Source organism: Dermacentor albipictus, chromosome 2 (genome assembly GCF_038994185.2).
Source record: "Dermacentor albipictus isolate Rhodes 1998 colony chromosome 2, USDA_Dalb.pri_finalv2, whole genome shotgun sequence".
Classification (NCBI taxonomy): domain Eukaryota; kingdom Metazoa; phylum Arthropoda; class Arachnida; order Ixodida; family Ixodidae; genus Dermacentor; species Dermacentor albipictus.
Genome location: NC_091822.1, coordinates 58,764,553 through 58,786,767, shown reverse-complemented (window position 1 = coordinate 58,786,767; position 22,215 = coordinate 58,764,553). Strand labels below are relative to the sequence as shown.

Sequence of the window (22,215 nt, the reverse complement as noted above, 5' to 3'; positions counted from 1 at the left end):
CAGGAAAATAGGTCCATTTCTCATAATAGCTGCACAGTGTGGACGCCTTTGAGACAAAACTAAATTGTGACAAAAGGAAGATATCCAGACAAAAAGAAACACAGAGTGGGTGCTTTGTTCCTTTTTTTTTCTTTCTTTTTACCCTCACGTGCCAGACAGCGTGCTTGTGTTCAGCCCCCTCTGCTCTTCGGAGCCGATAGGACCCGAACGGTGACCGCCCGGCGCCGGTTTCAAAATACGGGAAGGCGCCAAAGCGCTGGCGATTTAACTTATCTCGCCCACAGCGCTCGTTCGTCTGCGAACGAAGAGGACCGGGTCGGTATCGCGCGCGACCTTAGTAGGGGAAGCGACATAAGGCTTGCGTCCGGTGTGATTCCGCACAGCTCCTAACAGAGCGTCTGTAGGGCGCCGGAAAGCGGACACAGCGAGTAATAGGCACCGAACAAGGCTGTCGTTCTTACGTCCCCGAGGTCGTCAACTAGAATCTGCTCTTACGTCATTCTTTCATAACTGCGAGACCCTGCACTCTTTAGCGGCGTCTGTCTGTGTAAGGTCGCTGTACATCGCGCGAACTTCGGTTGATTCGGTGTACCCGCCTCGTTAATTTGAGGCGCTTATGAATATGGGCGCCCTCAGGGAAATGGTGTCAATGAAAGCATTCCTGCCTGCATCGCTCGTGCTTGTCGTTCTCGGCGCAAGTTCAACTGGGCAAGTCCTGGCTGCTGCTGTGCGGGCTCGGCCGGCGTCGACGACCGGTGAGTGATGCCGGCAAGAAGCACGGAACTCGCGCTTCAATGCATGCGCACGCGTACGCGCGCTGCTGGCTTGGAACAGCTGTAACTGTCGTTTAGAGCACGTGCTTCGCAGGGCATGGGTAGGATATTACCCGCATCAGTGCGGGAATAACCATATAATACCGAGTATTCAAAAAGATATTACGGGGCAGGGCTACTTGCAAATTTTCTATCCCTATGTGGAGAACTGGTAATCAATGTGACATTTTCTATCTGAGTTAAGGCTTCTAAATTGATTCGCGTGCCGCATGCCGACGCAAAATGTACCGGTGCTTCGTTATTACACACAAAAAAAGTGTCGGGAACCATTTTTGTGGTTATATGCTATGTGATAGTGTTATTGCTGTGTATTTCAAGTTTACACAAGGATTGTTGTGCGCCGCATTTTCCGTAATCAGTTTGTTATTTATTAGGGCGAAAACTCGTTGCAATGGCTCATACCCGGGATAAGCGGCGGCTAGTCTGGTGATGCAAAAAATCAGTGAAGCAAAAAAGATCCTGACCACGAATGGCTCATAGCCACATAAGCAAGCAAAGCTGTAATGACTGAACATGAATAAACGAAACAAAGAACGAAATAAAGAAGAAATAGCGAAAGAAAGACGGAAAGAGAGAGAGAATGAACGAAAGAATGAAATAACCTCTAGGTGCCTTTCGTGGCATTCGCGGCATTAGATGCTCGTATGTGTGGTTGTGTCTTGCAAGAAATCTGACCTCTGCGATAGCATAACTTGATGCATTGCCACGTGTGCAGCCGGCTTTCTCCTTCATGTTCTACGGGAGTGTAGCACGCTTACGAAACTTTTCTTATTTGTCGGTATGGCATGCGTATTAGAACAACGCAATACTGATCGGGTGCATTATTTCATATAACTGCTATAGTGTGGGGTTGCAGACAAGTACATGCCAACCGCAACAACGAAACGCAACAAACTCAACCCAAACAAGGAACTCTATCACAACATAACCAGGGAAGTAAGAAAACAAATATACAAAAATCTTAAGGAATACGCAAATAAATTATAACTATAAATAGCAGATAACCTTCAACATAGTGATAAAAGAAAAGAAATGTTTCCAACGTAACAGAAGGATCTTGCGAATTAGACTACTAGGTATTTCGTTATAAATACAAGCCTGCGTCCGTAAACAGTGACACGCCGATAAATTTATCAATGTTGCTTTGGAACGGTGAATATCTTGTTAATGCGCGTCTCAGATTACACCGAGTTTGCACGTTGCTGCTGAGCGGCACTTGACATTAACTACAAGGTGTTTTGCCGTCGCATGTATTAAGAGGCCTGGTCTACTCAGCGTCGCTGTTGTCTGACACGCGCTGAACAGGGCTGTCGCGCTCAGCGTACCGCACTTGTTCAGGTGTGCGGCAAAGATAAAGTTTTCGCTTTTACGCGTGAGTAAGAGAAAACAAGCTAAAGGAGAGGCTTGATTTTTTATTAAGAACCCTATAATACAAGCCGACTATACGGCAAGTGAAGTATAGCGGTATTTTTTTTTCTTAGTACATCAAATTACAAATGCTGCGTGTGTTTGCCATGAGCTTCATGTTTCTTTTATAAGACGAAGGCGAAAAGAAACTAGCCGATAACACAACTTGCATTTGGTCGGAGCAGCATCCACAACCACTGCCATTACTCGATGTCCGCCCAATTCGGTTACGTAGGCTGTTCCCCCGTTTACTTCCGTTGAACACTTCTCTACATGCAATAAACACAGCTCTGTGAGTGTTTCTAAAAAAAAAGCCGGCGCTCCATGTGAGATAGCCTCAAGTAGGCCCCAGAGATGCTGTTAATGATGCAAAAACCAACACCAGCCGCGATAGCTTAGTGACAATTTTAGGTTGCACTGTTCAGCTCGAATGGTCGAGAGTTCAATCTCGGCCATGGTGGCTGCACTTCCAGTAGGGGGCAAAAATGCTTTTGAGCTTAGATATAGGTGCCCATTAAAGAACCCCAGGTGCTCCCAATTATTCAGGAGTACTCCACTACAGCGGGCCTCCGATCAGATTGTGGCTTTGGCACGTAAAATGCCGGAATTAATTTTGTTTTCCCAACGGAAACCAAAATCAACATCTGGCTTTGATACACGTGTGTCCAATTACACGGACTTAAATCTCGCTGCGGTGCAATTACCCTGTCCTGAGGAAACAGGTGTCCTCTTATTGCATGACACAGTCCAGTTGGATGGGGATCCCGATTATTTTTCTGCTCTTCCGAGAAGCTGACTATCTAACTCGAAGCGGTGCCCTGCTCTAAAAAAAAACAAAAAAACAAAACAAAGGAAGATAGATAAATATTTCACACAGCATGTGCATTCGTGGTTGCGCCGGCCGGGGAAGGGCGACTGTCCCTAAAGTCTATTCTCGTGAACCATGAAATGTAAATATTTTCGGACGGAAGATCACTGTCTCTTCGCTCTACCGACTTGCTTGTTCCCCCGTACACTTTGAGGCTCGGAATGTGCCATTTAGTGCCGAATGATTGCATAATACGAGCGCAGGAGAGATCAGGGACAGGCACTTGTTTGAGTCTTTTGTTGCGCTTCTATTACACAATGCATTGTTGGAGACAACTGTGATAAACGATATCGCCAGCGCTACTTATCAACTGCGTGCACGTGATGATCCCGAAATATGGGAGAGATAAACTATTGCACTGTGAAAAAATATGAATAGCCCAGAGGAGACGTTGTCCATAACACGTTATCGGTATTTCTGCAATAATCTCGGCCCTCCATTGCTGCACATATAGCGTTAATGCCATTGGTGAAAGAATTAGGTAAAACATGTGTAAGCAGACAAGTATTAGATGGTTGTGTGGTCTTCGTCACTACAACCCGGTAGAACCCTTTGACGGTAATCTTGAAATGGTTCACATTATTCAATGTTTAAGAGTAAGCGGCATTCTTTCTCACCAAATAATGCTAATACGTAAATTATCATATGTAAGAATTCCCCTCTGGGATTAACAGTACCCAGGAACCAATAGACAGTTATAGATATTGATAAAATGGGGCAATAAATATTCTGATGCCTGAAGCGTGCAGCAGTCTGAGCAAATATTAATCGAGCCAAAAATACGATAGTGCTGTGCCCAGCCTAGCGTCAAGAGATGCATAACAGAACTACAGGCTACCAAGGTTTTTTGCATAGCACTTGAATATATAGGCATGGATACTGCCTCCACACCTACAGAATTAAACAAAACATCGAATCTTCCTGATATCTGAAACCTCTGTTCTATAAATAGTGTTTGTTGTCCGGAAAATTATGAGCCCAGTATAGCACGTACCTTGCTCAAAGCGTACTTTTCAGCCACCAGAGGAAGCCTATCAACCAGAATTAAAATGCACGACCCACAACAGCCATCACATTATCCTAACGTGTCTTTGTGTTGGCGGACCTTAAAGAGAGGCTTTCTCTGCTTTTTTTTTTTAAGAGCTTGACTTCCGTAGCCGTTTTCTCGCTGGATATTCTTGTGAATGCATGCAGTAAATTTGGGACACTGGCTATGCATGGTCTTGCCGAGTAAAAACTTGCGTCATTGAACTCATGCCCGAAAGACAACTCTATGGCGGCCGCTACTTGACCCTGTAGAAAATTTGGATCATTTATGGGAGCCACTGAGTGTTCACCCAAACCGACAAATTCGGCACTGAGCATATGCAAGTTGATAGGTGCGCAATCTTGGTCGATGCCCCAAAAAGGATGTGGCTCTGTGACACAAGGTATATCAAGGCACCATCATCATCATCAGCCTGGTTACGCCCACTGCAGGGAAATGCCTCTCCCATACTTCTCCAACTACCCCGGTCATTTACTAATTGTGGCCCTGTTGTCCCTACAAACTTCCTAATCTCATCCGCCCACCTAAATTTCTGCCGTCCCCTGCTACGCTTCTCTTCCCTTGGAATCCAGTCCGCAGCCCTTCATGACCATCGGTTAGCTTCCCTCCTCATTACATGTCCTGCCCATGTCCATTTATTTTTCTTGATTTCAACTAAGATGTCATTAAACCGCGTTTGTTCCCTCACCCAATCTGCTCTTTTCTGATCCCTAACGTTACACCCATCATTCTTGTTTCCATAGCTCGTTGCGTCGTTCTCAATTTAAACCGAACCCTTTTCTTCAGCCTCCAGGTTTCTGCCCCATACGGGAGTACTGGTAAGACACAGCTGTTATACACTTTTCTCTTGAGGGATAGTGGAAACCTTCTGTTTATGATTTGAGAATGCCTGCCAAACGCACCCAAGCCCATTCTTATTCTTCTGGTCATTTCAGCTCATGATGCGGATCTGTGGTCACTAGCTGCCCAAAGTAGATGTATTCCCTTACCACTTCCAGTGCCTCGCTACCTATCGTAAACTGCTATTCTCTTCCGAGACTGTTAAACATTACTTTAGTTTTCTACAGATTAATTTTTAGACCCACCCTTCTGCTTTGCCTGTAAGGGTCCGTGAGCATGGATTGCAATTGGTCCCCTGAGTTACTAAGCAAGGCAATATCATCAGCAAATCGCAAGTTGCTAAGGTATTCTCCATCAACTTTATCCCCAATTCTTCCCACTCCAAGTCTCTGAATACCTCCTGTAAACACGCTGTGAATAGCATTGGAGAGATCGCATATCCCTGTCTAACGCCTTTCTTTATTCGGATTTTGTTGTTTTCTTTATGGAGGACTACGGTGGCTGTGGGCCACTGTATATATTTTTCAGTATATTTACATATGGCTCATCTACACCCTGATTCCCTTAAGCGTCCATGACTGCTGATGTTTCGACTGAATCAAACACTTGTTCGTAATTAATGAAAGCTATATATAAGGGTTCGTTATATTAGGCACATTTCTCTATCACCTGATTGATAGTGTGAATATGGTCTAGTGTTGAGAGCTTTTACGGAATCCTGCCTGGTCCTTTGGTGGACAGAAGTCTAAGGTGTTCCTGTTTCTATTTGCGATTAGCTTAGTAAATACTTTGTAGGAAACGGGCAGTAAGCTGATCGGTGTATAATTTTTCAAGACTTTGGCGTCCCCTTTCTTATGAATGAGGATTATGTTAGCGTTCTTTCAAGATTCCGGTACGCTCTAGGTCATGAGGCATTGTGTATATATGGTGGCCAGACTTTCTAGAACAATGTTCCCACCATCCTTCAAAAAATCTGCTGTTACCTGATCCTCCCCAGCTGCCTTCCGCCTTTGCATAGCTCTCAAGGCGTTCTTTACTTCTTCCAGCATTACTTGTGGGATTTCAAATTCCTCTAGACTATTGTCCCTCACAGTATCATCGTGGGTGCTACTGTTATTGTATAAATCTCTATAGTACTCCTCAGCCACTTGAACTATCTCATCCATATTAGTAACGGTATTGCAGGCTTTGTCTCTTAACGCATACATCTGATTCTTCCCTATTTTTAGTTTCTTCTTAACTGCTTTTGGCTTCCTCCGTTCCTGAGTGCATGTTCAATTCTATTCATATTATACTTCCTTATGTCAGCTGTCTTACGCTTGTTGATTACCTTCGAAAGTTCTGCCAGTTCTATACTAGCTGTAGGGTTAGAGGCTTTCATACATTGGCGTTTCTTGATCAGATCTTTCCTCTGCAGCGATAGCTTACTGGTATCCTGTCTAACGGAGTTACCACCGACTTCTATTGCACCCTCCTTAATGATGCCCATAAGGTTGCCGTTCATTGCTTCAACGCTAAGGTCCTCTTCCTGAGTTAAAGGCGAATACCTGTTCTGTTGCTTGATCCGAAATTCCTCTAGTTTCCCCCTTACCGCTAACTCTTTGATTGGCTTCTTATGTACCAGTTTCTTCCGTTTCCTCCTCAAGTCTAGGCTAATTCGAGTTCTTACCATCCTATGGTCACTGTAGCACACCTTGCTGAGCACGTCCACATTTTGTATGATGCCAGGGTAAGCACAAAGTATGAAGTCTTTTTCATTTCTAGTCTCCCCATTTGGGCTCCTCCACGTCCACTTTCGGCTAACCCACTTGCGGAAGAAGGTATTCATTATCCGCATGCTATTTGGTTCTGGAAATTCTACTACTAACTCTCCCCTGCTATTCCTAGAGCCTATGCCATGTTCCCCCACTGACTTGTCGCCAGCCTGCTTCTTGACTACCTTGGCATTGTAGTCGCCCATCAGTATAGTGTATTTAGTTTTGACTTTACCCATCGCCGATTCCACGTTTTCATAAAAGCTTTTGACTTTCTGGTCATCATGACTGGATGTAGGGGCGTATACCTGTATTACCTTCAATTTGTACCTCTTATTAGGTTGCACGATGAGACCTGCCACCCTTTCGTTAATGCTTTAGAATTCCTGTATGTTACGAGCTATATCCTTATTAATCAGGAATCCGACTCTTAGTTCTCGTCTCTCCGTCAGGACCCGGTAGCACAGTACGTTCCCGCTTTTTAGCACTCTATATGCTTCTTTTGTCGTCCTAACCTCACTGAGCCCTATTATATCCTATTTACTACCCTCTACTTCCTCCAATAACACTGCTAGACTTGCCTCACTAGATAATGTTCTAACGTTAAACGTTGCCAGGTTCAGATTGCAATGGCGGCCTGTCTGGAGCCAAGGATTCTTAGCACCCTCTGCTGCTTCACAGATCTGACCGCCAGCGTGGTCAGTTGCTTCGCGGCTGCTGGGGACTGAGGGTCGGGGTTTGATTGTTGTATTTATATATGAGGTTGTGGCCAAGTACTGCACCAGGGTGGCCAATCCTGCTCTGGTGAGAGAGGGCTTCACCGCTTCTGGTCACGGGGATCAGGCCGAACTCCAGGCCTGTTTATGCAGTTTTCTGAACACACGGTTTTTTTCCAGTGGAAAATTGCGCGGCACCGGGATTCGAACCACGGTCCTCTTGCACGCGAGGCGGATACTCTACCGCCACCGCAGGAGTTGTACGCCTCATTTAACCTACAGTGGTGCCTTCTTTGATCAGTCAAGGTGGACAAATCTGAGCTCGGTTAAGCCGCACAGATGACACTCAACTGGAGACACCTGGCATATGTGACCTGCACATGTGCGGCCATACATATTAATAGTATCAAGGTATGAATATATTTAAATAAATGTTGTACTTCTCATCAACGTTCTCCCTCGGCCCGAGTCATACGTCGCCTTCGTTATCGCGTATCATATAGCTGATGGCTACAGGGTGAGACGTTGCACTCGTTGTTCGCTAATGGCAACCTGGCTTACTGAAACAAGCTTCGCGTCATTATCATTCCAGCATTGGGTTGGATCAGCATGTTTCCTTAGAAGTTACTTGACGTAGCCTCCAGGAGCGCCGCACGTTGCGGGAATTTTTTATTTGCCAACTTTGTGTTTCGCACACCAGACTACGGCATCACTCATAGCCTGCAGTGCAACTCTGTCACGTTAAACATCGGCAATTTAGGCAAAATGCAAGCACCTGTTCAGGCAGTTTGTGAAGAAGGCTTTCATGCGGTGGGTGAAGATTCTCGTTTTCGTGTCGAAATATTTTAGCCGCCGTAGCGTGATTTCTTACCCTTGTTATGCTTTAAGGTATACATACATTTATAGCCACAGATAGGTACGTACATTGCGAAAGCCACAAACAATGTTGCACATTGTTCCGAAAGGCGCCAAAACGCTGGGCCCTACTATTAAAAATATGCATACTTCAGCGGTTCCTTTGGCTTCGAAGTTCACCGAGTGCGACAACCGCAGACTGCAGGGTGTCATCGTATTCGGAAAAATAAATTATTTTTCTTTGCAATCTATACAACGTCGTCCCCGTAACCAGGCTGATAATGATTAATATTATTATTATTATTGTTATTATTATTATTACATGGCTAGACGATTGGCCCGTCCGTCCGTCCGTCCGCCAGTCACCTGTACAACGACAGGTGACAGGTGAGAAAGAGAAAAGAAACAGAAAGAAACAGAAAAAAAATCAGAAGACAGAGAGGCGCGCGGTTAGCCAACACCACCTAGATAGTACAAGGCCTGTTTACTCCGATCAACGACGTCAAGCTATCTGGCACAAAACTTTCATTGACAATCGGCTGGCGTGATGAAAGTGGTGACGTCAAAACCACTGTTGCCTAATCGGGAGCATCCTCATTATATTCTATGGCAGTCGGTCCAGGTAACACAACGTCATGGATAGGAGGGAACAGGCCTTGTGCTTTCAAGGTGGTGTTGGTTTAGCTGCGCCAGTGGCGTCGCCGTTGCTCTCCACCGCAGTCGAACGCGCGCAGCAGTTTGTCTGCGTCTCCGAATTGGGTAAGCCACGTGTCATGCGTACTCCTTAGGAGCAGGCAGCTTTCCAGCAGCAACGCCATGAGCAGAATCGGGAACGAGCTCGTCTACGCTATGCCGATGCTGCAGTCCGGGCACGAGAACAAGCCCGTACAGCCGAGCGCAAGCAGCAACTGCGTACCGGGGATCCGACAGCCTACTAAGCCGTCGTTTACCGAACCGTTGGGATTAACCCAGTCATACATACCTAGGCCGCACGTTTCATCTTCGCTGGTTAACCATGTGTACGGAGTGCTTGGGCGTTGATTGTTTTGGGAAACTCTGACTCAGAAATAATTTCATTTTTTTAAACCCCTGCAAAAGTGCACATGGGCACAACATCCTTGTTTTAAATAAATAAATGCCAGAGTTTTACTTGGCAGAAGAACAAGATACGAGTATGATTATGAGGCAGACACGGTGTTTGAGTTTTCACCACTATGGGTTGTTTAAGATGGACCTTAACATTAGTAGATGAGTGATTTTTTGGAAAACTTAGTTGTTATCTATAGTATGGCAAAATTATAATACACGCCTGTGATTTTAACTGCATATGTTCCTCTTGGGATCGAGATGATGGCCTCCCGGTAGGTGACAGAAGTGCTGAAGTGCTAAATACGTTACATGACAACAGTCTTGATGGTATTGGCACATTTTTATGATAGTGGTCACAGCCTCAGTACACAAATTTTCAGCGCAAGAGCCACGTCACACTGCACAGAATATTCGCGTCGACAGATTTTTATACACTTGCTCTGAAACCGGTACAGGTCAGTGAACACGGTCTGGGGACACGTACTTTTGGTTTTGGTAATTGTTCTATTTAATTGCGAAGGAACCCTTCGAAATTTAATAGAACAGTTTTATATAACGACTGGCTTGTGGGTGATGTACTAGACAAAAAAAATGAGAACTTAATCGAGGATGCAAGAAGTAATTTGCTGTGCGCGTGGAAACTGTTTGCACAACGAGTAAATATCAGAGCAAATAGAAAGCAGAAGTCTCAATCGGTACAAACGATAGCAGGACCGAAAAACTATTCGACAGCAGCTAGAATTTATGGTTCGTATGGAAAACATTGACTTCGTCGTTTTCTCATTGTCTATAAAAGAATGAAACTCACGCTGGAAAACCTCGATGCCGTCATGTATCGAACGTATATAGCAAGGGAGAAATTAGAGACACTGCGTGCAGACGACGTTGAAAAGAAACGGGCGTTATATGATCAAAACAGATGTGCCTGCCAGCATAGGGAAACACATTGAATTACCCGGGCGGAGTGGTGGGGGGGCTGGGGCCTTACCAGTGTTCCAAACCCAACCAATATATATATATATATATATATATATATATGTGTGTGTGTGTGTGTGTGTGTGTGTGTGTGTGTGTGTGTGCGGCGGGTATATCCAAGAGACTGGCGTTTCTGGGATGAGTCGTGCGACAACTGTATTCCATTAAACCGGTTAGCGAGCTGTATATTCGTTTTGTGCACGCTAAGTCACACAAATACACACCCATCAACAAAGTCGTGTAACAGACGTTTAATACGCCAAAATCCAAATATAAGCTATTTTCCTAACCAAAGGTCAGTTGACAAGATAACACATCATATATAAACATATGTCGGCTTTTGTGAGTTCGAGGCGGCGGCGCTCTTTGATAACTCTGTGCGCTGACGCCACGATGCTGACGATGAGCAATTTGAAGGCGTCATCGAAGATGCCTTTGAAGATGTGTGAAATGGTGGGAAACCTTGCCTGGCTTAGTCATGTGTACGTCAATTTTGTAGCAGCTTCTTGCAGTGTAGCAGCTGGTGTCCGTCATTTAGTTGTCCCATTGAGTGAGAGGTGGACGTCGAGGTAGTGCATGAAAAAACTCCTCACAGGGTGGGTCGAAAAATTTATCTGCAGAAAACCAATGTAATGTTTAACAGTCTCGGGGGAAGAGAGCAGTTTACGATGGGCATCGAGGCACTGGAACTGGTAAGGGAATACAGCTACTTAGGCCAGGTAGTGACCGCTGATCTGGATCATGAGACTGAAATAATCAGAAGAATAAGAATGGGCTGGGGTGCGTTTGGCAGGCATTCTCAGATCATTAACAGTAGGTTGCCGTTATCCCTCAAGAGAAAAGTGTATAACAGCTGTGTCTTACCAGTACTCACGTACGGGGCTAAGGGAAAAGAAAGGGAAAAGGGAAGGGAAAAGAGGGAACGTTAAGGAAAAAGAAAAGAGCAGATTGGGTGAGTGAACAAACGCGAGTTAATGACATCTTAGTTGAAATCAAGAAAAAGAAATGGGCATGGGCAGGACATGTAATGAGGAGGGAAGATAACCGATGGTCATTAACAGTTACGGACTGGATTCCAAGGGAAGGGAAGCATAGCAGGGGGCGGCAGAAAGTTAGGTGGGCGGATGAGATTAAGAAGTTTGCAGGGACAACATGGCCACAATTAGTACATAACCGGGGTAGTTGGAGAAGTATGGGAGAGGCCTTTGCCCTGCAGTGGGCGTAACCAGGCTGATGATGATGCTGTTGTGAAAAAAAATTGGCCGACGATTACGCTTCTGGCATTGTGATCTTGGAGCGCAGCTGCTGTCTTACTTAAACAACAGGCAACCATACAGAAAACACACAGTGCTGAACGGAGGCAGTTCTGCGTTCCGTCTTGGGCAGCACACACTGCGATCTGCCGCTATCGAGACGGCACTACGGTGACGCGCCATGTTGTAGTCGGTCACTGCCGCAGAGAGGGGGGGGATTAGGAATTACTATTTCATGTTTCTTCTGAAGTGGCATGAGGAAACGGATGGAGAACAGAGGTATTGAGTAGAGGCCACCCACTCATTCATTCACAGACAAGCCTCAATGTGGCCGCACACGGTTGTGGTGGGAAGTAGAAGTAAGAGAACAAAACGCTACAACTGTCTTTCGAGTGATCGAATCGGCACTGCGCCAGGTAAGGGAAGGTATAGGGCAAGAGTGGAGCCTGGAGAAGGACATTCAGGTGCAAACACTTCCAGAGGCGACAAATCCCGCAGAAGAACGCGCCGCGCAAACGGGGAAGCGAGAGAACACGCATTGCGCTTGTCCTTGTCGCCTATTTGTGACCCGTGTCTACTCTTGTTCTAGTCACTTCAGCATGGAATATCAGCTAGCCCGATTTCACACCCTGAAGCGAGAGCCACGGCTGAGAGCCGTACAGCCACCTGACGCGGATACGGAGGAGTGGAGAGTCGTGGATTACGCGCGTGGTGGCAAAGAGCGGCTGCCGTCGGCACCGCGGCAGTGCCGCGACAGCGGAAGAAGGGACCGCGAGGGCGGAGTGGATGTTTGCGGCGAGAGTCACCGCAACGGCGCTGCACAGAGGAAGGGGGAGAGAGGATAGGCGAGAACACGTGATCCGACTTTGCAGGAGGAGAGAAGAGAGCAAGGCTCGCGCCGTGCGCGAGAGATGGCGCCATGAGCGCGCCCAGCTAGAGCAGCGTGCTGGCCCCGGCTACGGAGCTGATTACGGTGAGGCACAACGGCGAGACCGATGTCAACGCGAAACGCGGGAACGGGCACGAAAGAGCTACGCTCTAAAATTAAGAGAGAAAATGGAACAGCCATGGAACCTTCCACTTCCGGATCCAGTGACCGAGCATGATGCTACACGTACGCGATCACAAGCTCCGGAAGCGCCGGCACAGAAATCTCGGTATCGTAATTTGCGCAGGGTTTATTCGCAGCTTGTTGCTGCGACCTCTCCGGATTTGGCGGTCATAATCGCGTAGTCTGATCACAGTCCCAAGAAATGTGCTCTCTTACTTTCTCGGACATGAGGGAAAGCACCATATTACTGTTCCTTTGGGAAACATTTACTAGACTGCAAGATGGATGAAATCGCGCTTGAATAATTGTTACTAAAAGCTTCCTTTGCTGGCATGAGGTGTCCACTGCTGATCTTGCCAGTGCTGTGAAAAATGATGCTTTAGTTACCCGTGATTTATAGCGCATAGCGAAGAAATAAGCGCGCTTGTCGATGTTGTCTGATGCAGAAATACCGTGTCTATTTGGTGCGGACTCCGCTTATTCGCCATTGGAATTGAGCATCCGCTAACCATGCCCATGTAGAACTGTAGAACCCATGTAGCCCATGTAGAACCATGTAGAAGTTTGAACAGAAGCTTCTAGCTGTTGATGAAGTCGACTTCGCCCTACAATTTGCTAGCCGCTAGGTTAATTCAGATGGTAGAGCGGCTGCCCTGTAATGGCAATGGTCCCGGGTTCGAGTCCCGGATCAGGACGAATTTTTCTTCAACTGCCAGGCTTTTCTTTCGAGGAAGCCATATGGGTTTCCTTTGTAGCAACTGCTACGATTGTGTGGATGTCTTGTTCTGTCTTTATTAATATCTTAGCAACTTGCAAGCACGCAATTGCATAACAGAGACCTGCATTTCCCTATTGCAGAAACTGACGGCTACAGATGACAGTGTTTCACTCTGCGTGCTTTATTTGTTGCGTGCCATCTGCCACAAGTACCAGAAAATATGCGCCGCTGAGAATTGTTGTTCTAGGCGCAGCGCCACTTTTGCGTCATGAAGCGTAGAAGTGGCGAACTGCGCTCCAGATGGGTCGGTCGGCACACATATACCTACAGCTACCATAGTCCTGTTGTTGCTATGCGGACGCGTCTTGTTAGGTCTACGGGCCCCGGAATCACAGAATGATCCCCCAAATTGGACGCGCTATGTGTTCCACAATAAATATTCAGGTAAGCGTAGAGAAAGCGAAAGCTCGTTTCCATAGTTAATTACGATCAACTCGAGTGAGAACTGACCTATCACGAGAATTCACGGTGAAGCGGGAGCCATGTGTGCAGCCATGTTGGACGACGGTACGTCTTAGCGTGCGTCAATATTTTGATATCTGTGCTCGTGCGCGTTTCGACGCTTACGATCTGCTCTCCACCATCTGCGCACGCGTGAAGCGCGTGGGCGCGAGCTTGTACTTAAAATACAAGCACGCTTGTATGTAGTTTAATTGATTCAATGGTGGGGGTTTACGTGTGAAAACCATCATTTCATCGTGGACGTGGATCGGGGACTCCGGAAATTTTGGACCAGCTGGGGTTCTTCACCGTGCACCTAAATCTATCTACTACGGGTGTTTTCGCATTTCGCCCCAATCAAAATGGGAGCGCTGTGCCCCGGATTGCGTCTAGTTTGGCCTTTAGATATCTGTGCTCGCGCCGCGCTTCGACGACCACGATCAGTCCTGCACCATCTCTGGAGGCGTAACTGTTTCCGGTTTGGGTTAGCGGTTATATCATCAATGTGCTTTTACTGATGAAGGGTGTCATTGATTAAACGTCCGGTGTGCTTGGAGTGAGCGGTTTCAGCAAGAAGCAGATTATTTCCCGAGTACCAAAATTTTAAATGGTTTCGTTTTAGAGTACTAGTCATATTGTTGCGGGAAGAAAGCAGGCCCACGAGTGTAAAATAACTTATATTTACAAATGATGGATATGGCGTTCAGGCAACCGCCAGACTTCGTCTTTCTCTAGTCCATCTCAACGTCTTCCTTCACTTCACCGTAACATCACCCTCCCGGTGGGGGAGCTCCGTCCCGGTGCAAGTTAAACAGCCTCACTTATTGGGGGGACATAGGGCTTGAGCCTGGTGACGTGAACAACATCACTGGTTAAGTTGGGAGGCACGGAAGGCTGACCGAGTGGGGCGATCTCGTAGGTCACGTCGGACAGTTGGCGTAAGATCTGGTACGGACCAGAAAAACGGGACAGTAATTTTTCCGACAAGCCGACACGACGTGAAGGTGTCCAGAGAAGGACAAGGGAACCAGGTGAAAAATGGTGGTCTCGGTGCCGAAGGTCGTAGCGTCGCTTTTGAGAAGCTTGCGAGACTGTGAGGCGATGACGGGCGACATCTCGGGCCTGGGCGGCTAAGTCAATAGCCTCGCGAGCGTAAGCAGTGCTGGGTGACTGTACTGCGGAAGGTAGCAACGTGTCAAAAGGCAAGGTGGGGTCGCGGCCGTACAAAAGGAAAAATGGTGAAAATCCGGCAGTGTCGTGACGGGACGAGTTGTATGCGAAAGTGACGTATGGTAAAGCGACGTCCCAGTCGCGGTGATCGTTGGAGACGTACATGGCGAGCATTTCAGTGAGTGTGCGGTTGAGTCGCTCGGTGAGGCCGTTCGTTTGAGGGTGGTACGCGGTAGCAATCCGATGTTCTGTAGAACAGGAGCGGAGCAGATCATCAACGACCTTCGATAGAAAGTAGCGGCCGCGATCCGTCAGCAACTGGCGAGGGGCGCCGTGGTGCAGGATGACGTCTTTTAGTAAGAAGTCGGCGACATCTGTAGCGCAGCTGGTTGGCAGGGCTCGTGCGATGGCATATCTAGTGGCATAATCGGTTGCTACAGCAATCCATTTGTTTCCTTTGATGGAAATTGGAAACGGACCAAGGAGGTCGAGGCCCACACGGAAGAAGGGCTCTGTAGGTATATCAATGGGTTGAAGCAAACCAGCGGGAGGCATAGCAGGCGTCTTCCGGCGCTGACACAGGTCGCAAGAAGCGACATAACGGCGCACAGAGCGATAAATGCCAGGCCAGAAGAAGCGGCGCCGCAGGTGGTCGTAAGTACGAGTGACGCCCAGATGTCCAGCAGTAGGAGCGTCATGAAGTTGCTGGAGCACGGTGAGTCGAAGGTGCTTGGGGACGACTAGGAGGAGCTCCGGGCCGTCAGGACGAACGCTACGACGGTATAAAGTTCCATCGCGCAAGGTGAACATCCGAAGGGACGGGTCATTGGGCGAGGAGCTTAGGCGGTCCATAAGTGTTCGAAGAACAGGATCCTTGCGCTGCTCGTCGCCAATGTGGAGGAAGCCGGAGAGGGACAGAATACTGATGTCCGAGTCTGCATCGGTATCGTCCGGTTGATCCACGGGATTGCGGGACAGGCAGTCAGCGTCTTTATGCAGGCAAGGGATAAACATCCTTCTTTGTTATCCGGTTGAGGTGACGGTAGTCAACGCAGAAGCGCCACGAGTTATCTTTTTTCTTTACTAAGACAACCGGTGATGCCCACGGGCTACTGGAGGGTTCAATGATGTCCTTGTCCATCATCCTGTCTACTTCTTTCTGTATGATGGCCCTTTCTGTTGCCGAGACACGATATGGCCGCCTATGAATGGGGCTGGCGTCACCGGTGTTGATGCGATGCGTGACAACAGATGTCTGGCCAAGTGGACGGTCGTCCAAATCAAAGATGTCCCGATAAGATGACAGGAGATGACGAAGAGCTGTTGTTTGCTCGGAAGGAAGGTCGGGGGCGATCATCTTAGAAACATCGTCCGCAGGCGTCGAGTACGAAGGAGTGGATGACAAAGGTCCGTTCGTACTGAGGAAGGATTCAGAGGTCAAAAAAGAAATCTGAAATTCTTCCAAAGGAGTGATATGCGCTATGGCGATACCGTGTGGCAAAACATGTGACGAGAACCCAAAATTGAGGATGGGCACGCGAGCGCAGTTTTCGCGGATCCGAATTAAGGTGCTCGGTAGGGCAATATTACGCGACAAAACCACGTCAGTAAGCGGCGACAGGACGTACTCGCCATCAGGTACGGGAGGACAGGGCGTCAGCAGGACATTTGTAGCAGCCTGTGGAGACAGCCTTGCAAATTCAGCAGCACATAAGCGGTGTGGAGCACAAGTGGTTGCGTCGGCAGGAAGCGGCAGGTCCAACTGTACAACACCTGCGGAGCAGTCAATTTGGGCAGAGTGTTTCGAAAGGAAGTCGAGGCCGAGAATTAGGTCGTGTGGGCAGTGTTCAAGGACGATAAATAGAACAACGGTATAATGGCCCCCAATGGTCACACGTGCTGTGCACATTCCAAGGACAGGTGACGTACTCCCATCGGCGACTCGCACGGTGCACGGTACGGCGGGGGTCAGAACCTTTTTGAGCCGGCGGCGGAGAGCAGCGCTCATAACTGAAAGCTGCGCTCCTGTATCAACGAGAGATCTAACAGGAACGCCATCAACTTCAATGTCCAGCAGGTTTCCACATGTAGGCAGGGTCAATAGAGGATTTGTGGGCCGGGTCGGAGTTGCAGCTTCACCTCCGGGAGCTGCACCGCCTAGTTTCCCGAAGCGAAGCGACCGGTTGCAGAAGGGGACGAAGAGCGGTGAACGAGAGGCGAACGGGACCTACGACCTTGCGGAGACGGGGATCGGCTGGATCTTGGTGGAGCACTGTCGGCGTTGATGTTCCTAGTCGGCGTATAGGGCGAGAAAGTGCGATTGTCGGGTACTTGGCTGTAGTGACTCGGAGACGACCACCGAGGAGGCGACGACCAGTGGTTGCGGCAATGACGGGCGATGTGTCCAATACCGGAACAATTAAAACAGATGGGTTTATCATCCGCTGTGCGCCATTCAGCTGGGTTGCGGCGGAGTGGTGGAAAGCTTTGCGTCCGGGAGCGAGCGGTCGGAGAAATTTGGTAGGTGTTGGTATGGCGGACTGAGCAGAGAGATGGAATGCCCAAACTTGCTATTTCCTCCCGAACGACCGCTTGTATAAGGGAGATAGCGGGTACGCTTTCCCGACAGTCTGAACGAACGGGAGCCGGGGCCATGGCCTCAAGCTCACGGCGAACGATGCGCGTTATTTCTTCCGGTCCTGCGGGCTGAACGAACCGCGGCGGGTCTTCGCAAGAAGATGTCGCGGCGGTATTGGGCAACCGGTCGAAAGTTTGAGTGACGCGGCGGCCCTTCGCTTGTTCGAAGCGCCGGCACTCCTTAATAATTGCATCCACAGTGGCACAATCCTTACACATCAAGAGATTGAAGGCATCGTCTGCAATACCTTTCAATATATGGCCAATCTTGTCTGCCTCGGTCATGTTGTCATCAGCCTTGCGACAGAGGGCCAGCACATCCTGTATGTACACGACATAGGATTCTGTGGACGTCTGAGCGCGGCACGCAAGTTCTTTTTTAGCTGCCAGCTGACGACCGACAGGTCTGCCGAACAGGTCTCGCATTTTTTCTTTGCAAACATCCCAGCTCGTTAGGTCAGCTTCATGTGTGTCATACCATTGCTTCGCAGTTCCCTTCAGATAAAATATTACGTTTGCAAGCATCATTGTAGGATCCCACCTGTTGTTGTCGCACTCGCTCGTACATCGTAAGCCAGTCCTCGACGTCGACGTTGTCCGTGCCACAAAATGTTCCCGGGTCCCGTGGGTGAGTGAGGATGACCGTGGGCACGGGCTGCCGAGGCGTTGTCGCTTGTGTCGGTTGATTTGCCATTGTGGCAGCAGGTAGATGACGTCCGCTGCGAAGTTCCGTGGTGGTACCCCGCACCTCCACCAAAATGTTGCGGGAAGAAAGCAGGCCCACGAGTGTAAAATAACTTATATTTACAAATGATGGATATGGCGTTCAGGCAACCGCCAGACTTCGTCTTTCTCTAGTCCATCTCAACGTCTTCCTTCACTTCACCGTAACAATATAAACGGTATTTTCAAAATTGGTTTTCATTTGCAGTAATTGAGCCCGATCAGCAATGACCTCGAGGTCCTGTTACACCTCGTGTTGCTCAGAACCACTTTTGATCGAGTAAATAACACAATCATCAGGTAGAATTTATTTTTAACTGAAATATGTATTGCTATGCCAATAATGAATACGGGGAATAAAAATAGCCGACGCATGGATCCCCTGTGGGACGCCAGAGCCTACACAGTCGTTCTAAGGAGGCTTCTTAATAATTAACGTATTGCTGCTGGTTTCCAAGATAGGCTGACAGGAACGTTATCAATTATAGATATTTGAGGACTTTATTTAATTTGTAAAGCAACTTTTTGTTGGAAACATTGTTGAATGCTTTTCTGAAATCCATAAAAATTGTGTGAGTTTGGTTGCCATTATGTGTTACTGCGAAATTATGAACTCTTTCAACTAACTGAATATATGTAGAACCGCATTTCCTAAACCCGTATTGGTATATCTTACTAATATATTTGCATGACGGATGATGACAGCTGAAATGCTGCGTTTATGTTCAGGTTTTTTGTTGCAAATGCATCACGATTCAAATGAAAAAGAAATAGGAAAGTTTTCCTTGCACGAAAAGGCACTAAGTCTATATCATCCCTCTTTTTTTCTTATTCTCTTTGTTCGCTACCGGAGAACAAATTTTTTTCATTGTTCGACGCAGGCTCTTAACTAGCGATGACGATTACCCGAGCATTTTGCGGGTCAAATACATTGCTTCTGTTGATGTTCTGCCTGAAATCTGTCGGGAAGAATCATTGACTTGAAAATCGTAAAGTGATTCGTTCCAACTCACGCGAACGAGCTCAGCCGCTCCAATACCTAGGCCTTTTTGCACAGTCGACCTGTCTCATTCGCCTGCTCTTCTTCAAGGCCGAACATGAAATTTATACCAATTCGGCATAGATATATTAATTCACTGCTACACTTGCGGAGGTCCCTCAGGTAAATGCATTTATTGATGCTGCCAACCGCGCAGCATTTACCGCCGTTAAAATCATTTTTTTAAACAATAAAAAACAGCATTCAGCAGGATTGCGTGGTCTGGGAGCGAAATAATCGTCATCACAGGTTGTTGACATGGGAAGGGGTACTCAATCAAGTTGGGAGACAAAGCAGGCGGTAGGGATGCTAAGCTTTGCAATTTCTTGCCGCACAACTGCTTTAATACCGGAAACAATGGGGACCACTTGCTCGAAGGTACCGTCAAGGGGTCGTAGATGAAGGGGGGCTGGACTCGCCGCTTCAATCTCACGGCGAACGATACGTGTGACGTTCTCTTCAACTGGTTGTGTGGCGGTAAGAACAGATTTAGAGGACGTGGCAGGGGTGTTTGGGAGCCGGTACAACTGTGGGACGACGCGGCGGCTTTTGGCTACCTCGAAACGGCGGCATTCTTTGACGATGGCGTCGACGGTAGGAACGTCGTTATAGACCAGCAAATTGAAAGCGTCGTCCGCGATGCCTTTTAGGATGTGGCCCACCTTGTCAACCTCGGTAATGTGCACGTCGAATTTCCGGCAAAGTGCAAGCACTTCCTGTATGTAGGTGACATACGATTCTGTTGACGACTGGACACGGGTGGCAATCTCTTTTCGCGCAGCCTGTTGGCTACCTGACGGGTTGCCAAATAAGTCGCGAAGTTTCTCTTTGAAGATGTCCTAGCTGGAGAACTCGACCTCATGGGTGTGACACCAGACACGCGGTGTCCCGTCCAGATAAAACTCACATTGGCAAGCATGATGGTAGGGTCGCAGTGGTGGCTTTGGCTAACACGCTCATACATGCTGAGCCAGTCTTCGGCGTCAACGCCATTTTGGGTGCAGAACGTCCCATGATTACGGAGACTAGGAAACATAACGTACGTTGTGGTTGGCACCGTATGTGTAGGTGGCGACGGGATGGTTCTATCGGAAGTCATGGCTGCGAAGACGAGGGTGCGGCCGCTTTGGAGCTCCCTGGCGAGGAGGGGGAACGTTCCACCTCCACCAGAATGTTACGCGAAGGACGAGTCAATAAGACGAGCAACTATTTACGGGTTAAATTTACAAAAGCGGTTGCAGCGCCGACCGGTTCGATTCACCACGCGAGCCCAGTTCGTTCTTCCTTCGCTTTTCTCGGGTGATGGCGTCCACGCCCCTCGTTCAAACAGGCAAATGCCACACGCGTGTAAGAATATTGTTGGTTTAACGTTGAACAACCTGTGTACATTAACGAGCGCTTATTATGACGCCGGAAGGTAAGTGATTCCATCTCGCAAATTGCGAGGTGCCACTCTGATGTGACCGTATGTCCAGGTTTACAATACCTTACGTATGATAAGTCCATTATAGTCATCTATATGTTTGCTGGAAACACAATTTTTACCATTCGCTTTTCAATACTGAGCTTGCGAGACGTTCTTTAGCATAGTGCGGCACTACCAGTGAGAACTATCAAATATTGAAGACGTTTTCTCCTGCCAGCTTCTGTGCTTTATTATTATTGGCATTGCAGATGTTACGTTTACGAAACCGATCACCAGTGCGTCACTACTCAATTTAGCCTTGCGATACATGGCACTTTGCGAACTCGAAACTATGCGTAATAGAATGAAACCGTTCAGTGTATGAACAGAAAGCAATAGTACAAAAATGTATGCTGACTATGTGACACTGACGCTATATAGGCTGCCCTGGCACATTGCACACAATAATTTTCTTTAGTATTCTTGCAGTTGAAACAACTCCATGGGCTCGCTGGAGTGGGCGTGGATTTGGGCTTAAGGGTCACAAGCACAGAATGAAACAGACAATAACGAAGGAAAGAAGTGACTAATACATAGTAGCACAACTGCAGCTTGAAGGTTTTTGAAGAACGCCGCACATCTGCTGTGCTTCTGCTATGCCTTTGTGTGTTCGCTTATGCTTTACTTTCTGCGACACAAAGCGAAATAATTGCAGGTTTTTTGGTGCGGCACACGAGTTTCGACTCTAGAAAGCTGCGTCAGCCCATTCCCTTCCTTTCGTGCTTCAAATCTCAATAAAGTTCTCAGAAAAAATTATTATCAAAGTTGACAGTAGGAAACACGCTACAATAGCACAGTGTGTGCAGTGTGGAGAGACCGTTCTTTCCGGTAGAGACTTTAAAACGGCCGATGACATTTCCATCATATTTTTTTTAGAATTACAGTTTAATGACCTCGAGCAGGCATCACAGTGCGAGTCTGTGGAGCAGCTGTGGCAAAGATTTCAGAGCAGCATCACAACTTGCGTTGAGCACTTTGTTCCTTCTCGTACTAAGAAAACTCGCAAAGAAAACCCCTGGATAGCACGCAGCATTATCCATATGAAAAAAAATAAAAGATTACGAAAATAAAAAGGAAGAGTGACGAAAGATGCGGCTATAAAAATTGAGGTGAAAGATGCTCTTGGTGAATTAAAAAAACATTTTTTGATCAAACACTTAACAACGTTCTTAAAAGTTCACCATGCAAATTCTGGCGTTACTTCAGTGAAAAAAAGGGAAAAAACTAAACAGATCGAACATAAAGGAAAACTCCTTACACGAGTTAAAGACTT

The 22,215-nt window shown here is 47.5% G+C and overlaps 1 protein-coding gene across 4 annotated transcripts in view; it reads left to right on the top strand.

Moving 5' to 3' along the window:
• The first annotated feature begins 308 nt into the window (after nucleotides 1-308).
• The window catches only part of LOC139055939 (chymotrypsinogen A-like), a 63,435-nt gene continuing 41,528 nt past the window's right edge, over nucleotides 309-22,215 (top strand). The window contains exon 1 of one of the 4 annotated variants that reach the window (XM_070533611.1): nucleotides 309-755. In XM_070533611.1, coding sequence (XP_070389712.1) covers nucleotides 617-755 — 139 coding nt within the window. In that variant the 5' untranslated portion in view covers nucleotides 309-616. The remainder of the gene's footprint in view (nucleotides 756-22,215) is intronic. The other 3 variants (XM_070533613.1, XM_070533612.1, XM_070533610.1) reach the window with 3 other exon arrangements.